The following is a 19,766-nucleotide window of genomic DNA, read 5'->3' as shown; positions in this document are numbered from 1 at the left end:
ACAAAATTATTTTAACCAATCAGATTAAAGTATTTATCTCAAATTAATTTATTGTATATTGTGATGTTTACTTGAATTTCAAAATATAAAAAAAATTGTCGTGTGTTCTTTTAAGGAGCGTTTTCAATATGTAAATCGTCATAGAATGTAAGCTAGTTATAGATGTCGGCAGCATCTTATTATTTAAATTCAGAACTAGAACTCTAACAAATAGGCTTCTGGAACAGGGTTATGTTGCTACAAGATTGAAGTCATCACTACAGACGTTTTATGGTCGTCATCATGAACTCGTGGATCGTTATGGTGTATCCATCAGCGCCATGAAAACTGATTTATTCAACAGGTCATAGTTTTCCTTTCCTTGTTTGTCTACCCCGGACTTGACTTTTTATGAGCAACTCGGCGGGTGTTTCTAGAAAAGCAGAGGACGCTTACCCTACCGGTGCATCTGGTCCATTCTCCGTGTTTTTAGTGGAGTCCGAGTTGCTCATTTACTTTTGTTACTTTGTATGTATGATTTTATTTACTTTATGTTCTTTGTTGTGTATGTCTGTTTTCCATGTTGGGTCTTTGTCCCTGGATTACATTCTTTTGTTTACCGCTATAACCTTGGTTCCCTTGATTACTCTTTCAGTGAATACCCAAATATAACAAAATATTTTTATAAGATCCTGATAGGATCAGGAAAAAGCAAAATAAAGTGCGTATGTGTGTGTGTGTGTTTTCTTTATATGTAAATTTCCTTCTGAATTGTAACCAATTGTACACGTTTCTAAATTCCCTTTAAAGGTAAATGTATTGTACACTTCACTTTATCATAATCTAAAATTTATTTTACAGCTTCCAAATTTGAGCAAAAAATCAATTGTTGTTGAATGATTTGTGAATTTATTTAATTGGTTTGAAATAGATATGGATTTGAAATCGAGGACATCAAGTTTGATTTCTAGATAATGATATAATAATTAAGGTGGATTTATAAATAAAGTAATCGTTAGTAGTAATTACATAATATAAACTCAAAAGAAGAGATTGCCACCTGTTGCCATTGCTGAGGATAGTGGATAATCAGATCAAAAATGAAAACATAGTAATAGTACTTTTTCATATTCCAAACTTTGACTTCGCTTTTTTTTATTTTGAGCAGAGGGAAGTAATTCTACTACCCATAAGACAAACTGGTTTACAGTCCAAATTTAAAAAAAATGAATTATTGTAGATGCGGTAAGTAATTGGAAACTTTCATTTTAATTACAACCATTTAGCTACTTATCGAAGTGAAAAAGTTTCATTTTCAAAGAAAAATATAATCTGTTCTTCATTTTCTTAGACACGTAACCCACAAATATACGACAGTTGTTTTCCCTGATTTGGAAATGGAGAACGGTTTACATTTTTCTTTAAGGCTTAAACTTTTTTAAAAAATTAACAGGAAAAATGTAACTGCTGACATTAAGTACTTTCCGAATGATTGCTTTGGTAAATCTGCTGTCTTTAAAATACTAGTTTCATTAGTTTCGATTTGTCACAATCCTGCATTTGATGAATAATATTAAGCTTTAGTTGTTTTAGTTTTTGTTCTGATTTATTTATTGTTCATATGTTCTGTACTTTTTTACCCCTGAATTTTACCGAATTTGATAGGTGGTGATTTTATGCTGTACGTTTGTGTTGTAATATACCTCATGTAATTGACTATAATGGAAGAAAGTGGATAAGCACACAATAAAACCTGACGTTACCCATCATTTACATTGGAAATGCCCGTATCAAGTCAGAACTATTTTTGACGGTTTCCTATTTTCTTGTTTTTCCTTAATATTGCCCTTTGTTATACAGACTTTCCGTTCAGATTATCCCATTTGTCCATTACCTAGAGTTTTGAAGGTCGGAGATTTCGTTATTTTCTTCATTTAATGACAGGAAATAATAAGGCAGCATATTTTGAATACACCCTCCATATCCAAAAGGTAAATTGTGTGTTCTGTTTGAAAGAGTAATCAAGGGAACCAAAGTTATAGAGGTAATAAAAAGTACGTAATCCAGGGACGAAAACCAGACATGGAAAACAGATATACACAACAAAGAACATAAAGTAAATAAAATCATACATACAAAGTAACAAAAGCAAATGAGCGACTCGGACTCCACTAAAACTGGGAGCATGGACCAGGTGCACCGGTAGGGTAAGTGTCCTCTGCATTACGAGAAACACCCGCCGAGTTGATCATAAAAAGTCATGTCCGGGGTAAACGAAAGAGGAGGGAAAACTATGAAGCGTTGAACAAATAAGTTTTCATGGCGCAGATGGATACACCGTAAAGATCCACGAAAAACAATTTAAGGAAACTAGGAATAGGTTTTAGGCAAATGATGATTAGAAAGAAATCATGATATCCAAGTTCCCAAGCATTTCTTTTTATCTACGTTAAGCAGATTTTCTTAAGTCTTAATACAATGATTCCTTGAGAAAATTAACAGTTTTAGATAATCATTTTGTAGTAGAAAAACAGTAAAAAGTTACTTAAGCCAAAGAAATGTGTGTCGTACATGAACGAGAGGTTATGAAATTAGTAGAAATTAGGAATTTGTTCATGTTGTTGTAAAGTAATACTTATAAGTAATAACACATAAATACTGAATTATCAGGAATTTTAATGTAATTACTACTGGCTTGTACTCGCTTTTATCAAAGGAATTCAATCCATGCCTACTACAAGAAAATAATTCTTGATTAAGGATTTTTGCCATTGCCTGAATTCTCTGCACTAATTAAAAGTATTGAATACTTTTCATTTTTACATGCAAAATTATTTACATTTACCGTCTGATTAATTATTATCTAAATGATTTCTAAAAAAGCTAAAAAAAAATAATATGAATTCTTCTTTAGAAAAATTAGCCCTGGCAGTCAAAACAAATTAGCCTTTTTAAAACTGCCCGTTTAAAATGGTTAATTGTGATTATTTTAAAAAGAATGAATTACAATGACTTAGTAGGAATTATAATGCAAAATATTCTAGAATAATAAACGTTATCAAACTTAGAATTTGTTTTTCAAATGTTGTCAAAACATGCCACAATATTTTGAGAATTCACACGCACTAATATTCATTAATTTACTCACTATTAGCGCTATGCCATAAACAAACAAACAATTCATTCTATGACACGCTTTTTTTAACTGAATGATGTGACCGATAAGTACTTATAATTATGACAAATACAACGGTCATTCTAGGCAATGCATTGCACCAATAAAATTATCAAAGAATTTGTTAAATTCTTTTTGACAGCCAGTTTTCGGAGGCTCTGGAATCTCCTCTTTTATTTAATGACAATACAATCAGGTCCAATTACTGAGTCACCATTTCTTCATATCAGCTCCATGTCCTTGTAACATTGAAAGTTTATTGAATACATTGCTTCAATCTTCCATGTTTAATTACTAACGATGCTTTTATATCATGTACATTTACCAGAAAACTGTATAGATTGGTTATAAGCGAACTCTTATGTTTTAAAAATGTAATAGCGGATTAATTGAATCGTCTAGTTAATTAAGTGGGAGGTGAATGAATTGTCCAAAAGAAATAGCATTGTATTCAAGAAATTTAAAATATTATTGTCTATATTGTGCAGTTCAAATCAAGGACACTTCTCCAATCAAAAGTCTACTCCCTCCACTTAACCATTATAAATGCTAAGAAACAATAAAGGACGAAATATTTATTTTCTTCGATTTGAAACATCTATATATATCGGAAAAATGTTATAATTTTTAAAATTAAATGTCATTTGAACATTTTGAAAAAATTGATAACACCAGAATTGAGTCTAACAGTGTTCAAAGCAACATAAGTTACCGCCGATTGGCTACAAAATTCAGTCCTGATGGCAACTAAGGCAGATCAAGATAAGCTATTCTAATGGAGTATGAAAGAAACATAAAAAAATAGAATTATCAAATTCAATACAGTAGAAATAAATCTTCACAATGAAACAATTCTCTTCACAACTCGGTCGAATCTTCGATATATTGGTTTGTAAAGCATTCATGACCATGCGACTACAAATTTAGGCTTACTTATGCTGTGGTATTATCAAAGACCATGACAAAAATAAAAACGGATCAAGTGAGGATCGGACCCTGGTTTTTTATTTGCTGGACTAGAATCGTGTCCAGACACGACTACACACACTATGCCAGAAAACTGTCAGGTCTTGAACTGTGCAATATTAGAAAGTCTCAAACTATAAGTTTGGGTGACATCTTGGTTTTGTTTTCGATCGGTGAGCTTCGTTCTCTTCGTAAAATTGTCTGACTACGTTTTTCAGTATACTTAACTAGAAGTCTTCCTAAAAATCAGACAGGAGGTGATTCATGCATGTCAAAAACTGACCAAATCAAGTTTTATTTCTTGTTCAGAAAAAGATAAAGATCACATAACCGATCTGAGTTTTTTTTTTATTTGGGGGTTGCGCTTTTGATATAAAATGTATGTAGATTGTACATAGAATAAGTACCTTGCAAAAATTATCTTGATTTGGTTTGATTTGATTGATTTTAATTGGAGAGCTCAAAAGTACAGATTTAAATACAGAAAGGACTAATGTCACATTAAAATATAGCATATGAAGACCAAAAGAGCATGGTTTGATCGATGGATTTTTCTACATCATGAATCACTTTACCATAGGCAATGTCTAAATTTTATATGGACTGGTCCCAAATTTTTTTGGGACCAAGTTTTATTGGTAAAGTCTATGCATTACATTTTTATGTGCGATTGTGCACCGTGTCCACATTCCGATCAAAAATAGACAATCAAGTTTTAAACTCACCTGCTACGACAAACTTATCTTCGCAGGTTTAATTTTTGCAATCATTTACATGTACTTTTGGGATTAAGTTTTAAAATAATATAGACTGTTTTATCTTATATGATATACGGATTTATCTGTTTTCATAGTATCAAATAATTTATCTTTCGAGAACCTTTCTTGCAAATAAACTTTTTCATACCCTTTTTCTTCACACTATCATGAAAATACATTTTCTCTTGTTTTTATTATCACAGGAGTAATTACAATTTTGGCTCACATAATTAAAAGTAGCCACTACAAAGTTTAAAAAATAAATACATAACACGCTTCAAAGTCAAATATTCAAATTCTTTTTTATATGTTACATCTAACTGCTTTTATATTTAGCATAATATTTTATTATACAGTGTCTACATTTTTTTGATTTTCTATGAGGAGCATGGCAGATAATTCTAGAAAAGCAGAGGACACCTACCCTACCGTTGCATTTAGTCCATGCTCTTAGTTTTTAGTAGAGTCCGAGTTGCCCATTTACTTTTGTTACTTAGTACGTATTATTTGGTTACTTTATGTTCTTTGTTGTGTGTGTTTATTTCCATGCCTGGTCTTCGTCCCTTGATTACATTATTTTTATTTTCGCTAGATTCTTGGTTCCTTTACTAAACACAGTAAAACCATAATTAACTCCCTCACCCCTTGACTTTGATAAGTCAAGATAATAAGTCATTCGGCTAACGCATGTAAAAATCGGTTTGTGACGTATTTAAATGACCTGATTGTATCATAATGACTACCTTCTATTCTATAAACACAGAAGACTCTCGGGAACTTGGCCTACGTCCTTCCGACATTTACAACAAGTGCATTGTTCGGAAAGAAAAATTCAATAAGACAATAACCATTCTGTCATTTGCTGTACTTAATTGGAGAGGTAGTTCAAGTTTTCTGAAATCGCTCCTTAAGATATAAATAGGGATGACGTTATTCATGTATCAGGAAGTGGTTTATTAATATACAATTATACAATTTAAATTGACATGAAATAACACACTGTTATTGGAATTATAGATGTTTCTGTATCATTTGAATATTTGAACAACGGAATAAAATATAACCCACAGAAGGTAAGTTAAAAAATCAATTTGAACATTCTGGAAAAAGTGATAACAAATTCCAATTGAAATCATGTTGGATGAATAATTGCGCGTCTGACTAATATCCGCCTTCGGAATGCTAGGCAAATTTTGTTCTTCCTAATTTGAAATATATTTACCACGTGTTTTCGCCATAAAAAAAGATATCATGAAACTATTTTAAAAGGATATACATATGCAATGTAAGATGACGTGTGCGGAAAACGTATGACTTAACAAGGTAAAATCTGAATTTTTGTTACAAATTTTCATGAAGTATACGGTTTGTTCTTTAAATATATGACTTTACCAACCATTATTTGAAGGTCTCTTCTTGTTCAATGGAAAACATAACTGTAAAGGAAAGATTAGCCTTAATGTCAGGTTTCATAAGAGGTATATTTTTGTTTAAAAGATATTAACTTAGTGGCTACCATTTATTCTGTATATTTAGTCCTAAGACTATATCCCTTGTTGACTCCAATATTGTGCTTGTCTGGAGAATAAGAATATGACTGTTTACCAATATATGCAATTTAATGTAAGATTTTAAAAAAAAATCAAAACATGGTACCACATGCGTGATTTTTAAATTTTTTTTTCTCTCAAATGTTCATTTTCAACAACATATCCGAAAGTAAAACAATTGTTGAAATATTATTCTCATAGATGTTATAAATTTAATGTTTGTTAATTTTTATTTGGCAGGGTAGTTGAAATACATAGACCAATTCAAATAAACTATATTTAAGGCATTTCTGTGTATAAGTTGCACCTTAGTTATCAATTTTAAAGGAAGCACGAGTTTCTTTTTGTGAGTGGGAGCCACATGCCTTGGAAAATGTAATTCATTCAAAATAAAAAAGAGTTTACACAGACACATTTGCCGTATTTGTATTATTGATTGATCATTGCATTGTTACAATTTGGAATTTAGGGGATTATCGTAATCATGCTAGAACATCCTGCAATGTAGCTGGATGTGGTTTGTCAAAGAGTTCCGTAGAAAATTAAATTTCCTATCCTATGAATTTGTGTAAATGCATTTGTATTCAATACGAAACCCTCTCCCATTTCAGCTTTAAATGAAACTATCTAATTAAAATGTACATTATGTAGTTATGATTGTTTAAGCATGCAACATATCTATGTTGTTACCTATCCATGTAATATGGGAGATTACTTTATAAGTTGAAATAACGTTTGGTCCACTCTTGCACGTAATCATAAATAACCAAGGGGATTATAGACACTTGTGGTATCACTGGGTTGCCAATAGGCCAGATAAAAATCTGTCTGTTGGTTCTTGTCTCTTATCTTGTCTCTTGTCAATATATTCATATAATTGGAATTTTTGTATTTAAAACGTCATTCTTCCCTTTTTTCTATTGACTGATAAAAGTATTATACACCTGCGTAATGAAAATGTTTTGAATATTCTAGAAATTAAGAATCTACATGTTGTTAATGAAAAACAACTCCCATGCATGAAAAAATCCAAATGACTCCATTTATAGCTGCAGGTAAGACAATGCTTTCTAGAATAAAGTCAATATATTATAAACCTGCGATTAATGGGCAAGAAAGAAAATAGCAATCTTAAAAAAAAAAATAAATAATTGCTCCTCTTTTTTTCAAAGCAGCCCTTGCTTGATACTGGTATTACCAATTAGTTTTGCATCAGTATTATTATAACATGGCACTTTGAGTTTAAATGAATTTCTTGTTTGTTTGTTGGGGTTTAACGCCCGAGCAGCAATATTTCAGCTATATTCAGGCGATGAACATGAAATGGATGATATAATGAACATGAAATGATGATGAAATGAAAAATGGGACGGGACATAAGGACAATTGGGTCGAGAAATTTCGAGTGCCACTGGAAATAGGGAGAGGTGGGTAGGGTCGGGCAATTTAGCCTCCTGTGGCGGAGCCCTATGGTTCCTACTCCGGGAGAATACCACAGTATGGTTTTTTAACGTGCGAGGAATGTAGCATCATTCCCAACACGGTGCATCACTATGGTTTGCGGTCAGGTTTTCCGTATTATAGCCTGACAACCACAGCATGTAACACGCCAGGGGTACCCCATTCCACCACCTGGGGCACGCAACCTAGTTGCTCTGTGGGCAAAGAGCCCTAGCCCCTGGCTAGGGTTCTGAGTAGTATTTAGTCGCCTTTTACGACAAGCTAAGCGCTGCTGCAGGTCTATTCTTTTGACACCCGGACCTGCACGGGTCTATATGAATTTCAATGTTTTTGTTGTCAATCTGGCATTGCACGATAAACTTTGTATAATTTAAGGAATACTAAAATAATTAAATTTTCCTTTTAAAATGGAAATGTGCAGGGAGTCAATCAAATTTTGTATGTATTTATTTAAAATGGAATTTTTTGGCAACTTAAGAATAAATGAACACACATATAAGATCCATAAGGTAACTATGAATTTTATAATATGAATCCAATATTTTAATATTGTATTTAAATGAGACATTATAATGTTGTAAAAAGACACAGATTTACGGGTAAAGAAAAAAAACATGTCGAGCTGAACAATAACGTGCAAAGTAAATAGAAGTATAAAAGTAATAGATACACCATACAATATACTAAATATTAATTCAAAAACAACGGATGGCTAAACATAATTTAGTAAAGTTATGTATGAATTTTTTTAGAAGAAGTTTATGCTGTTATCAGTAACTTTATAATTTTATGAAGAAAAATCGTCAACTTTTTTCAGACTTTTAACATGATCTTTTGTATACAAAAACAAAAAATGAAAAGAAAAAAAGAAAGAAACTTCATAATAAGTTCCGTATCAACAGTTTAATATTTTATTCATGCTGTTAAACTATGAATAGTATTTTTGACAATGTTTTGTTAAGCATGTCACATTTTTTAAAGGTTATTCCAAACATTTGTACTTTTCATTATCTATTTTATAGACATGTTCCAGTATAATAAAAGACGAAGGCTTCGTCGATGTAAGTCATAAAGAGTTTATATCCTATATGGCTTTTGAAAATCTATACAAAAATCGAATTTTAATCAAACTAAAAGCAAAATTAACAATAACAAACAAATAAAAATAGTAAATTTAACATATTTGTCTCTATATTATATTAATTATCTGCGAAAGCTTTTTTGTATTATAGTTTTTATAGATTTTCAATGGAATGAAGTTGTTGTTTTTATACTCTATCACTATTTTCGGTGTTAAGTAGTTGTTTCTAATAAAATATATATAGTTTTTACTCTTTCAGTTTTGTCAAACTCAACACCACAAGAGCTTTTATTTGACTCTCTGAGAGGTAATTCGTTTAATAGAACTAGAACACTGTAGACATTTCGGTGTAAAGAACAATGAAGCATACGCAAGATTTGGTTTGATGACGATAGTAAATTGGGTCATTTTTTCTGATTTTAGTTTGGTTTCAAAATAGATCTTATGCAACCAGCAGAAGGATGTTCTTTTGCAGATAAAAAGAAAACATTCTATCAAAATCCAGCTGCTAAAATATGTCAATGAGTAATTAAGGGAACCAAGGTTCTAGTTGAAATCAAAAGAAAGTAATCAAGGGACTAAACATGGAAAACAGACACACACAACAAAGAACATTAAGTAACTAAAATAATACATACAAATTAACTAAAGTAAATGAGCACTAAAAACTGGGAGCATGGACCAGGTCCACCGGTAGGGTAAGCATCCTCTGCTTTTCAAAAAAAAACACGAGTTGCTCGTAAAAAGTCAAGTCCGGTATAGACGAATGAGGAAAGGAAAACTATGACACGATGACAAAATCAATTTTCATGGTCAGATGGATACACCATATGTAATCATTTTGTAAACATCTTCTTCTGTATATTTGGAAGATGATTTGGAATTATTTTTTACAATGTATGAGGAATCTCTACTAAGAACTATATATTTATATCTAAGTGTACCAACTTGTTTGGAGAAACAACGATGTATTATGTTTTTAAGTCGTGATTTTAAATGAGTATGAGGAAAGAAGTATACACTGTTGAAAAATCATAGGTTTTAATGCAATTATATTCTGGTAATAATCATGAATTGAGGGTCTCTACAAGATCTTTAGAATTTTTCTGGATCCAAATCAATGTGAGGCATATTGGCACAACAAACATGCACTGAATGTCATTTTAAAATAAATTACTCATTTGCCATAGTAATATTTTTTTCTTTCTTTCTATTGTTTTTTTAGAAAGGGCGGACAAGGTCTTACGTGGTTGCTTCAGTTTTTTTAAAACAGACGTCATAACTACTAAAGACATCATGGATATCGCTGTGCGCTCCAGTTGTATCAGCGAGGCTGAGTACGGTTTCGTCATCAACTCCTCAGAAAATGATTTGCAAATAGATAGGGTGATTAAATTCATCATAAGGAAAGGAGAAGAGTATTGCTTCAACTTCATCAAGCATTTATACTACTCTAATTTTACTACAATCGTCAATTTTTTACAAACCCATACAGACGGTAAGTCAATAAATTCTTTGTAAAAACGACCAATTCATAAGCATAACCAAATACCATTCATACATATACTTTAATTTAATATGTATGACCACAATGAAATTCGGCGAAAAACAATACACCTAATATGACATTAAGGGACTAAAAATGGCTACCAACTACGAATGTGGACCCTATTTAAAATGTTACAGTCTCTTTGTAAGACCTTATTTCTTTGAAAGCTGACATATAGGCAAGACGATAAACCATTCAGGCTAGATGTTATTTTATTAGAAATAAATGGCCTAATCGTTGGAATGATGTTATATTGATTCTCGAGAATTTTGCACCGCAGTTTTGTAAAACGCTTCGATTGTCTTGTGGAAACATGCTCGTCTCGAATGCGGTCTATGCGTCAAAGAGACAATGACTACACCAAACTATGAAAAAAAAACAAACAAAAACAAACAAACAAACAAACAAACAAACAAACAAACAAAGACAAACAAACAAAAAACAAATAAAAAAAACAAAACAAAAAACAAAAGAAATCTAAGAGGTCTTAATGAATGGTTACAGATATCCCATACTGACCTAAACTGGCTGCCCGTGTTATATTTTCGTCCCACAAACTTCTCTCAAATAATACTAATATTACTTAGATAATTTCATCTTGGTTTTTACTTTATTTCATAAGCGGCAATTTACTCATGTATTGTGCATATCCATCGGTGGTGACCTGAGTCTATATTTTTAGCTATCCTAAGGTCGCTTATAATATTGACCAGGGAACCAGATAAATACCTGACCTTACCTTAACTGAGAGAAAGATTGTGCCTTGCCATAAAAATCCCATTACTTCTTAATATAGTATTTACTTATCTACTTTTGTTACTTTGTATGTATGATTTTAGTTACTTTATGTTCTTTGTCCTGTATGTCTGTTTTCCATGTCTGGTCTTTGTCCCTGGATTACATTCTTTTGCGCTATAACCTTGGTTCCCTTTATTACTCTATCAAAGATGAGAAAAACGTGGTTGAAAATCCCACTCTGCATGAGGTTGTTTCCATGACGCATTGCCTTATAAGTACTTTTAAAGATAAAGCTAGATAACCGTGAGTTCCTTTTGGTTGTTCTTTAACCATTTGCAATTCAACTCATATGAACATGAAAAAATGAAATAATACTTTACTTTAGAATTTGAAATTGATATCGGAGAGGACAGCATTCTGACAACAAAACTATTGCATGAAGAAACGGCATATTTGAGAAGTAACATAAAAGTCAATAAAGTACTTGATATGTTATTTGAAAAGAGAGTTCTTTCAATCGACGAACACGATTATATACAGATGCATGAAAGCAGATCTGAAAAAAGGAAAGCCCTTCTAAGTATCATACTAAAGAAAAGTAACAGTACTTGGCTACCACCATTTATCAAGTGTCTGCAACTGACTGGTCATGAGGGAATGTTGCGTGAACTCCGTTGCAGACAAAATGGCCAACCTACAGGTACACAAGTTATAAAAGAAAATCAGATACATGTTTTATGTGTTGTGCATCAGAAATGGTATAAGCCAACCCGACGAAAATGCAGATAAAAAAAATAGTATCTAACGAATTAACTTATGCACTAAACTTCCAGTAGGCGTATTTTAACAGGAATTGAATCTAAATCGAAGTGGCAGTCGGTCATACAAACGACACTTGACATACTTTTAAAGGCCAACATCTACATGAAGATTTCAAAGATCAAACATTATGCAACATTAGTACATAAAATTATATCTAAAGAAGTTCAACACACAAGAACAAGACTAATTTATAAGTTAGAATCACGAATGTTTTTGTGTTTTATTAGACGTGCGGATATATATTTGCAAGTAGTAAAATAAACTTCTTATTTAAAACTCCCGTATCTAAAGAGTAGGTACATACAACCGATATAATTTTTGTTTATCCGATTGGGACGATAGTCCATGGATACTAAAGAGTATTGCTAAATTTTAAACATTACAATTTATCCGGTATTTTCAACATAAACTATAAATATGTATAACACAAAATAAATAAAAAATGTGATAGTTATTATAACACATTAGTAATGTATGACGTGTGTTTCAAAGAGAACAATTATTTGTTTTATAGTCAGCAGACGTCAAACCCATATCGTTTAATTATTCCAAACGTCAAATAAGACTATATAACAATTTGAAATGTAATTTTTGTTTTACGCTACACATTATGTTAGTATGTTAGTAAGTTACTTGATACCTTCTATCCAGCAAATCGACAAAAAAGGCATGAAGCACGTATATAATACTTATTGAGCGTATTTGACCATTTGCGACAGTAAAAATCAAAAGCTTTTCTTATTACAGGTACAAAACCTTGGAATGATCTTCCTACTCAGTATGTAGCCTGTATCACAAATGTTAATAATCCTCCCTCTGGATCTACGACTGTTCCTGACATGAGTCATGACGCAATGAGTGTATTCGCACAGTGTGTAGATGCAGGACTGATAGATGTCTGGGAAGGGTCACTTTACATGTTACTGTTCACTACTTATCCTGCAAAACTCAACGACATCATAGTTAGTCCAAAAAGCTCAAAGATCTTCTAGAGGAGCTTTTCAATGACAACCAAAGTCTTATAGAAAGGTTTGGATTAGACGAAACTCTAAAATTTGAAATAGAAGAAAGGCCTGGTCAACTTATGTTGGATCAGAGTCATGGTTAGTTGCGTAATCACTTAAATACTAGTAGTAATGAAAACGACATTCACGAATACTTTTACGAAAACAAAATATTTCCTGAACACCAAATAAAATGTATGTAATTGTATGTTTCAGTTTATTCACTTTTTAAATTTTAAAACAGTCAAGAGTAAAGAAACGGATTTCATAGCTTAAATGTATTTTAAGAGAACGTTTAGTTTATTAAGTACATTTGTTTTGATTTGCTATGATGTATGTTATTACTGTAGGAAAGAAATCAACTCTCGACAGAAAATTGTTCACCGAGGATTGCTTAGGTAAATATCAGCAATATTTTACAAAAACAATCATTGTACAATGTACAATCATTTTTAAGTAGCTCTTCCGTTTACGATGAGGGCCTAATAGCCTTACCTGTTCACTGACACCTAATTTCTTGTTTTGTATTTAGTAAGTACTAACTGTCTTGGTAGTGTTACATTTTTCTTTTTTCTTTTCTTTCCTTTCTAAATTTATTTGGTTGATCACAACATTGAAAATGGCTATATAACAAATTTAATGAATTGTGTAAAAACCAGATGTTATGTGTTTAATTGAAAGGTTGTAGCCCATAAAGTATGCAAACAGTGAAACAGAAACATCATAAAATGGTTTAGTCTTTAAGTTTAGCAAAGATAAATATTTTCCTTCGACTTTTTTATATTTTTTTCTCCGAGATGATATTGGTAGAACAAAAACAATTTAGTAAAAAAAATAAAAAAGTGCCATTTCTTGAACTAGAATATAGATAATTTTAGAAGAGTTCATATAAATTACCAGCTTCTAGCCACGTTGTTTACATTGAAGACACAGACAATATACTGACACAAGAAAGGAGAAATCGAGCAATAAACCTGCAGCAATTTATTTAAATTCAGCATTACATAAGAGGGCCAAGGCATGTCACCTTGAATTCTTTGGGTTTTGTTTTTGTTTTGTTTTGTTTTTGTTTTGTTGTTGCTTTTTTCAGTGATGTGGAAACGTAGGTTGAATATTGTATCGAGGGTTCAACTGAGCTTGAAACAAGCTTTTGATTGATACATAATACTATATTACCACGTGTTTGCCAGTAAATAAAGTCATAAAGCCTATTATCCTAGTGCTTCAGATTTAGTTACCTTTGATCTTGTATTTTCTCTTGCGAGGTACTTACCATAACATACACTAATATGAGATCTATTGATTGTAGAATGTTTCCATGCAACTGTTCGAGGAAATTATGTTGATATTTTGGATGAGATTGAAGACGATATTATTAAAGATGTGTTATCATCTTGTAGTGATGTATCTACTTATGCAAAGCAGTTGTGCTTAGATAGTCAAAAGACAAGAGTTGAAGCAGCGGTTGTCTTTCTTCAGCTTGCCCTTGCAAATGACGTAATTTTGTGTAAATTAAGGGAGTCATTGCTGCATTACTCCGCGGTTAGATTTATAAACTTTAAGTGCCAGACTTGTAAAGATGGGAAAAGTAAAATAGGTAAAAGCAAATATGCATGGATTTAACATGTCTCATGTTCTTGGCTTTTATAAACAAAATAAGTGTAGTTATTATAAACTTTTTGAAGTTAACAAAACACAATGTAGATAATGATTCAAAGGAGATAGTTAAACATTTGTTATAATTGTAAAATTGATGCGAAAGAAAATTACTTCAATATAAGCAGTATTTTTTTTCTTTTAGGAAAAGGATGAAAATGTTTATACAATGTACATGTAAAGATATCAGTGTTCAACTTGTATCTGTTAAAACCGGTTCAGTGCATAGTGCATGTAGTTTAACAATATGATACAATATGCTTAAATGTTTTTGTTGCTTTTTTTTTGCAGGCAAAGCGGTCATAATGCCGACAAAGAAAATGTCTTTCATGTTTCAACTGAAAAAGACGCCAACTGGTGAGTGATCGTTGAGTGCTTTATGTATATTGTGCTTAAAGATATAGATTTAATGGCTTCTTATGTACGTAATTTAAAACTAATGAACAAAATCTAGGACAATTTAAATTATTTGACACACAACTATTATATCAGATTAGTCCATCTTTAGGTTTGCTCTATCTAAAACATAAAAGATTTATATACGTCTTTTATGGCCAAGAATACCTTGTAGTTATTAGGTGGTGTCATTACATTCAGTGTGTAACTTGGAGATTGTAAAAACAAATTATTTGTTTCAGTCTGAGTCGTTTTGAACTTAGAAGACGATTTACCTTTGTTCTTTATATTGTTGAAGCATATCATTATTAAGATTATAAGCACAAAATGAAACGTACACTGAGAACAAGCAAAAAAAATAAATGAAAAAATAAAAAACAAACAAACAAACAAAACAATACACAAAATTGGATCACATTACAAGATATGTAATATATTACAGGTGAAGTTAATGTACGTATGGTGAAAGATGATTCTGATGGCAGTGGCGCCTTATGCTTACCAGGTCCAGTCAGAAGGTTTGATTTGTTTCCAGTGTATTTGTTTCTGTAGTGATTAATCATGTTATGTAACAAACAACTTATCCATGTCACGCACTTGTAACTGTAACTGTAGAATTTTGAGTTTGCTTAACATTTGTGCTCATACCATTGACAAATGACAACACGCATTTTGAGATTTTAAATATAGAAAAAGTTCAGGAACCCAAGGAGCAGCAAATCATTCAATCAATTTGTATATGTTTCAGAACGATGCTGATCCGAAGCAATTCATCGATGAACATTCGAACAGTATTTACACAAGGTAAGATATTTGAAAAGTTGTTACTTATCGGAACTCATTTTTCCTTTTACTAGACTGAATTGTCATTACAAGTTACACTTCGCCTCATTTGAGAGCTATGACACTACAAACAACTTTAAGCTAATGTATATATTTTGAATGTCAATAACAGGTGAAATAGAAGAATATACTATTCAGGGATTTACTTAAAAAAATCTAGAATATTCCTTAGCAATAGATAACTTTGTAAAAAGGGATGAACAGGATCCCCGAAAATCATCATGGTGTTGATGATAGAATACACAGTGGATCATCCCAGCAACTTTTGCTAAAAAAAACATTTAACAGCACATGCATACATTCTTTATTTGATATAAACAACAGGTATATCATTCACATAGATACACGCCACCAATCCTAGATGTCATGATGTAAGATATTTAATAGCTTGTACTAAGGGTTATAGGAAGACTTTTTAATGTCCTTTTGATATTTTTTTAGTAAATGCTTTAACGTGTAACGTATCTAAGTATAAGTATAAGCCTTAAAAAGCTATTAAATAATGGTTGAAAAATACAAGGACGCGTCCCACGTGGTATGATTCAATTACGTCAAAATCCAAAAAGATGTTGATTGCAGCGAATCGAATACGTATAAAACTGATTAAAGAGAAAAAAGACGTCAAATAAACAAACTTTAGTATTAGCAATATAAACTCTAACGTAAAAACGGGTGTTCCGGAAGGGTAAGCATATCGTGCTCCACCAGTGACACCTCACATATTGCATTTGAGTATGATCTGGTAATAATCTAGCAACAGCTCCTCCACCTAGTCAAACACTATTCACAAAATCATTAAATGCGACTAAGAATCAGGATATTAACAAAATAGATAACTTGGGAATACTGGGAAAATATAATAAAAACTGTAGTTTAAGGTAACAATAACCGTAAAATGATTTTTTTAAACCGACAGAATTTGATCTTCAACTTTATATCATAATACTCAATAAATCATGCGATGAAAATGTCACATAATAATCTGGTTTTGTTAATATGATATGTCATTTTTGTCCATTTAAAGATTTACCTGATAGAGAGCGCATTGTAATTGTTGGTAATAATGGAGGATTTAATGAGACTATGCTCAACCTTATCAAACGGAAATACACTACTTATACCCTTCCCTTTTCAACAAGAAATGATATCGATAATCAAACTAGAACTAAACTTGGGGAATGCGTCGCCTACACCTCTCCTGGTCCCCACGTGTTTCTGATTATTTGCGATATCGAAGAATGTAAGAATTTGGAGAGCAAAATACACCATTTAACTGTGTGCTTTGGGGAAGCTGTGAAAAGTTATATCCTAGTAGCATGCATTTTTAATGACAGAACAAAGCATGAAGCAACTGATGTAGTTAAACAGCTTCCTTTACCAGAGAAAGGTTTCCTGTTGATAGACGAAACTTCAACCAAAGACAAACACATGTTGGACTTGGTACAACAGAAAATGGAAGAGTTAAAAACTCGAGAACAGCCTGAATACTTCACGAACGAATGCTTTAAAGTTTCAGAATCTCGAATTCGAAAAAAAATGGAAACAATGCGGAATATAACTGACTACAAAGTTAAAAATCTTCAAGATCAAATACAACAACTCGAACACATAGACTGGAGAGTGGAGGCAACAAAAGAGACAGCCATCTCCCTTACATGCTGTCCATATAGAGTATATGAGGGAACGCTTTCAAACAAATAAAACAAAAACCCGATTAAATTCGATAGGAATGATTTTCTAGATTTTGAAGCTTTTTTTAGTGTTTATATTTTTAATTTTATAAACATAAACAATTAACTGTCTATAAAGTATTACAGGCACATATGTATTTTTCTGGCACGGATGAGAGATTTTGATATTTCACATTTTTCTAATATTTCAAATGCTCTTAAATGTAGTTCTCTGTAACCGTAAAATGTATAAAAAAATGTTTAACCTTTTCGATTTAACCAAATATTATTTTCTGTTAATTACGGGCCAAATAATAATGTAAATGAAATTTGTAAAGATTTAAGTTTATGAGACTTCAACGTATACTAACCGTAAGATATTGCAGTACCTAGTCTGCGTATCTAGTACTCCTCTCTTTCCCTACGATAGTTTTTACTTAGAACGGGACTGTTTGTAGCATGGTAATTTTTTTTTCCAAAATACAAACTTTCATGGAGAGGATTGAATGATCTTCTTAATTAAAATGTTGATAAACTGTCAGGACTTTGGTGGTATTTATTCCCGAACGATGACCACACATTCTTTTGTTTAATCGTTCTGATGTTTCACCGGCATATATTAGACCGCATAGGTTGCATTCTAATCTATATATTAAGTTTGTCGATTTGCAACTTAAGTCATCATGACTTCTTGTATGGAACGATTGTTTGTAAGGGAACTGGATAAGTAAGAGTCAGTTATAGGAATGTTGCATGTTTTGCAATTTTTAATACCACATTTTGATATAGTACAATGTGGTTCGTCATCTTTGTAATCAAATATATCATTTAAAGTGATGGAACATGGTTTGATTATTTTGAAATAGTCAGAATTTTTGTACTGGAATAGATGGTCTGCAGAGCAATTAAAGTGGCAATTACAACACCAATGTCAGTTTATACTGTACATGAGACTTCAACGTATACTAACCAAAACTACTACGAGACTGTCCACGTAGAAAGCATGCATTTCCTATGATAAGGGTAGCATAGGGTAAATTTTATCCTGCTCCATTTGTTTGCTACAATGTAATGTTTATATCATATTTATGTCAAACAGTGTAAAGATGTTTTTAAATCGACGATGTATGTCTCAGTAAAAAATACTTTAAAGTTTCCTTACCAAGCAATCAAATTTTGCACAAAATAAGAGTAATCTGCCTTATTAAATTAATTTCAGTGCTTTCTATTTAATCAATTACTCTTTTACAGTTGCACTTAATCAACAACCAACATTCAACTTTGATTGATTGATTGATTGATTGATTGTTGGGGTTGAATGCCCGAGCAGCCATATTTCAGCTGTATTCAGGCGATGAACATGAAAGGGATGATAAAATGAACATTAAATAATGATGACGAAATGAAAAAAAGGGATGGGACACAAGGATAATAGTGTCGATAAATTTTGATTGCCATAAGATAAAAGGGAGGGATGGTTAGGGTCGGGCAATTTAGTCTCCTATGGCGGAACGCAAAGGTTCCTACTCATATCGAATACCACAGTAGGGTTTTTTAACGTGCGAGGAATGTGGCATCTTTCCCAACACGGTGCACGACTATGGTTTGCGATCAGGTTTTTCGTATTATAGCCTGACAACCCCAGCATGTAACATGCCAGGGGTACCCCATTCCACCACCTGGAGCACACATCCCAGTTGCTCTGTGGGCAGAGCGCCTAGCCCCTGGCTGCGTTTCTGAGCACTATTAAGTCTCCTTTTACGACAAGCTTAGTGCTGCTGTAGGCCTATTCTTTTGACACCCGGACCTGCAAGGGGCCATTCAAATTTGAGAAATGACGTTTTTGCGACATGGAATGAATGAAAAAAATTGATAACAAAATTTGTCATGTCCCACCAACTGCTTAGGTTTTTCATGGACAACGTCTTAAATGATCTATTGCAAATGTTGAAAAGTAGTACAAGTATATAATTTATACAGATAAAGTTTGCAATTATTATTAAATTCAATCGTTACCGGAATACTTGAATACACTTATACCTTTCTCCATTTAAAGTTCAATCAATGCTTCTAGATTTTGTAAATATTTTAAGCTGATCTCAAGCCTGTAAGAACGTT

General features: G+C 32.1%; 2 protein-coding genes across 2 annotated transcripts; both read left to right on the top strand.

Moving 5' to 3' along the window:
• The first annotated feature begins 5,574 nt into the window (after positions 1 to 5,574).
• On the top strand, positions 5,575 to 13,183 carry LOC148603108 (uncharacterized). Its single transcript, XM_088552452.1, has 7 exons — positions 5,575 to 5,951; positions 7,404 to 7,483; positions 8,912 to 8,950; positions 9,230 to 9,277; positions 10,196 to 10,468; positions 11,643 to 11,957; positions 12,827 to 13,183. Exons 2-7 carry the CDS (start codon positions 7,444 to 7,446, stop codon positions 13,069 to 13,071), a joined length of 960 nt encoding a protein of 319 aa, XP_088408578.1. The 5' UTR covers positions 5,575 to 5,951; positions 7,404 to 7,443; the 3' UTR covers positions 13,072 to 13,183.
• Positions 13,053 to 18,189, top strand: LOC148603107 (uncharacterized). Its single transcript, XM_088552450.1, has 7 exons — positions 13,053 to 13,182; positions 13,434 to 13,481; positions 14,393 to 14,680; positions 15,031 to 15,096; positions 15,578 to 15,653; positions 15,884 to 15,939; positions 17,003 to 18,189. Exons 1-7 carry the CDS (start codon positions 13,164 to 13,166, stop codon positions 17,677 to 17,679), a joined length of 1,230 nt encoding a protein of 409 aa, XP_088408576.1. The 5' UTR covers positions 13,053 to 13,163; the 3' UTR covers positions 17,680 to 18,189.
• The last annotated feature ends 1,577 nt before the right edge of the window (positions 18,190 to 19,766 follow it).

Source organism: Perna viridis, chromosome 11 (assembly GCF_037379345.1).
Source record: "Perna viridis isolate PV_CMFRI_1.1 ecotype Kerala chromosome 11, ASM3737934v1, whole genome shotgun sequence".
Taxonomy (NCBI): domain Eukaryota; kingdom Metazoa; phylum Mollusca; class Bivalvia; order Mytilida; family Mytilidae; genus Perna; species Perna viridis.
Note: the sequence above shows the minus strand (reverse complement) of the source record. Positions and strands in the feature narration are given on the sequence as shown.

Coding starts and splice junctions, on each gene's coding strand:
- LOC148603108 (XM_088552452.1), top strand. CDS start 7,444: ATGCATGAAAAAATCCAAATGACTCCATTTATAGCTGCAG. Junction 9,278..10,195: donor TTTATTTGACTCTCTGAGAG/GTAATTCGTTTA, acceptor TTGTTTTTTTAG/AAAGGGCGGACAAGGTCTTA. Junction 11,958..12,826: donor ACAAAATGGCCAACCTACAG/GTACACAAGTTA, acceptor TTCTTATTACAG/GTACAAAACCTTGGAATGAT.
- LOC148603107 (XM_088552450.1), top strand. Junction 14,681..15,030: donor AGATGGGAAAAGTAAAATAG/GTAAAAGCAAAT, acceptor TTTTTTTTGCAG/GCAAAGCGGTCATAATGCCG. Junction 15,940..17,002: donor TCGAACAGTATTTACACAAG/GTAAGATATTTG, acceptor GTCCATTTAAAG/ATTTACCTGATAGAGAGCGC.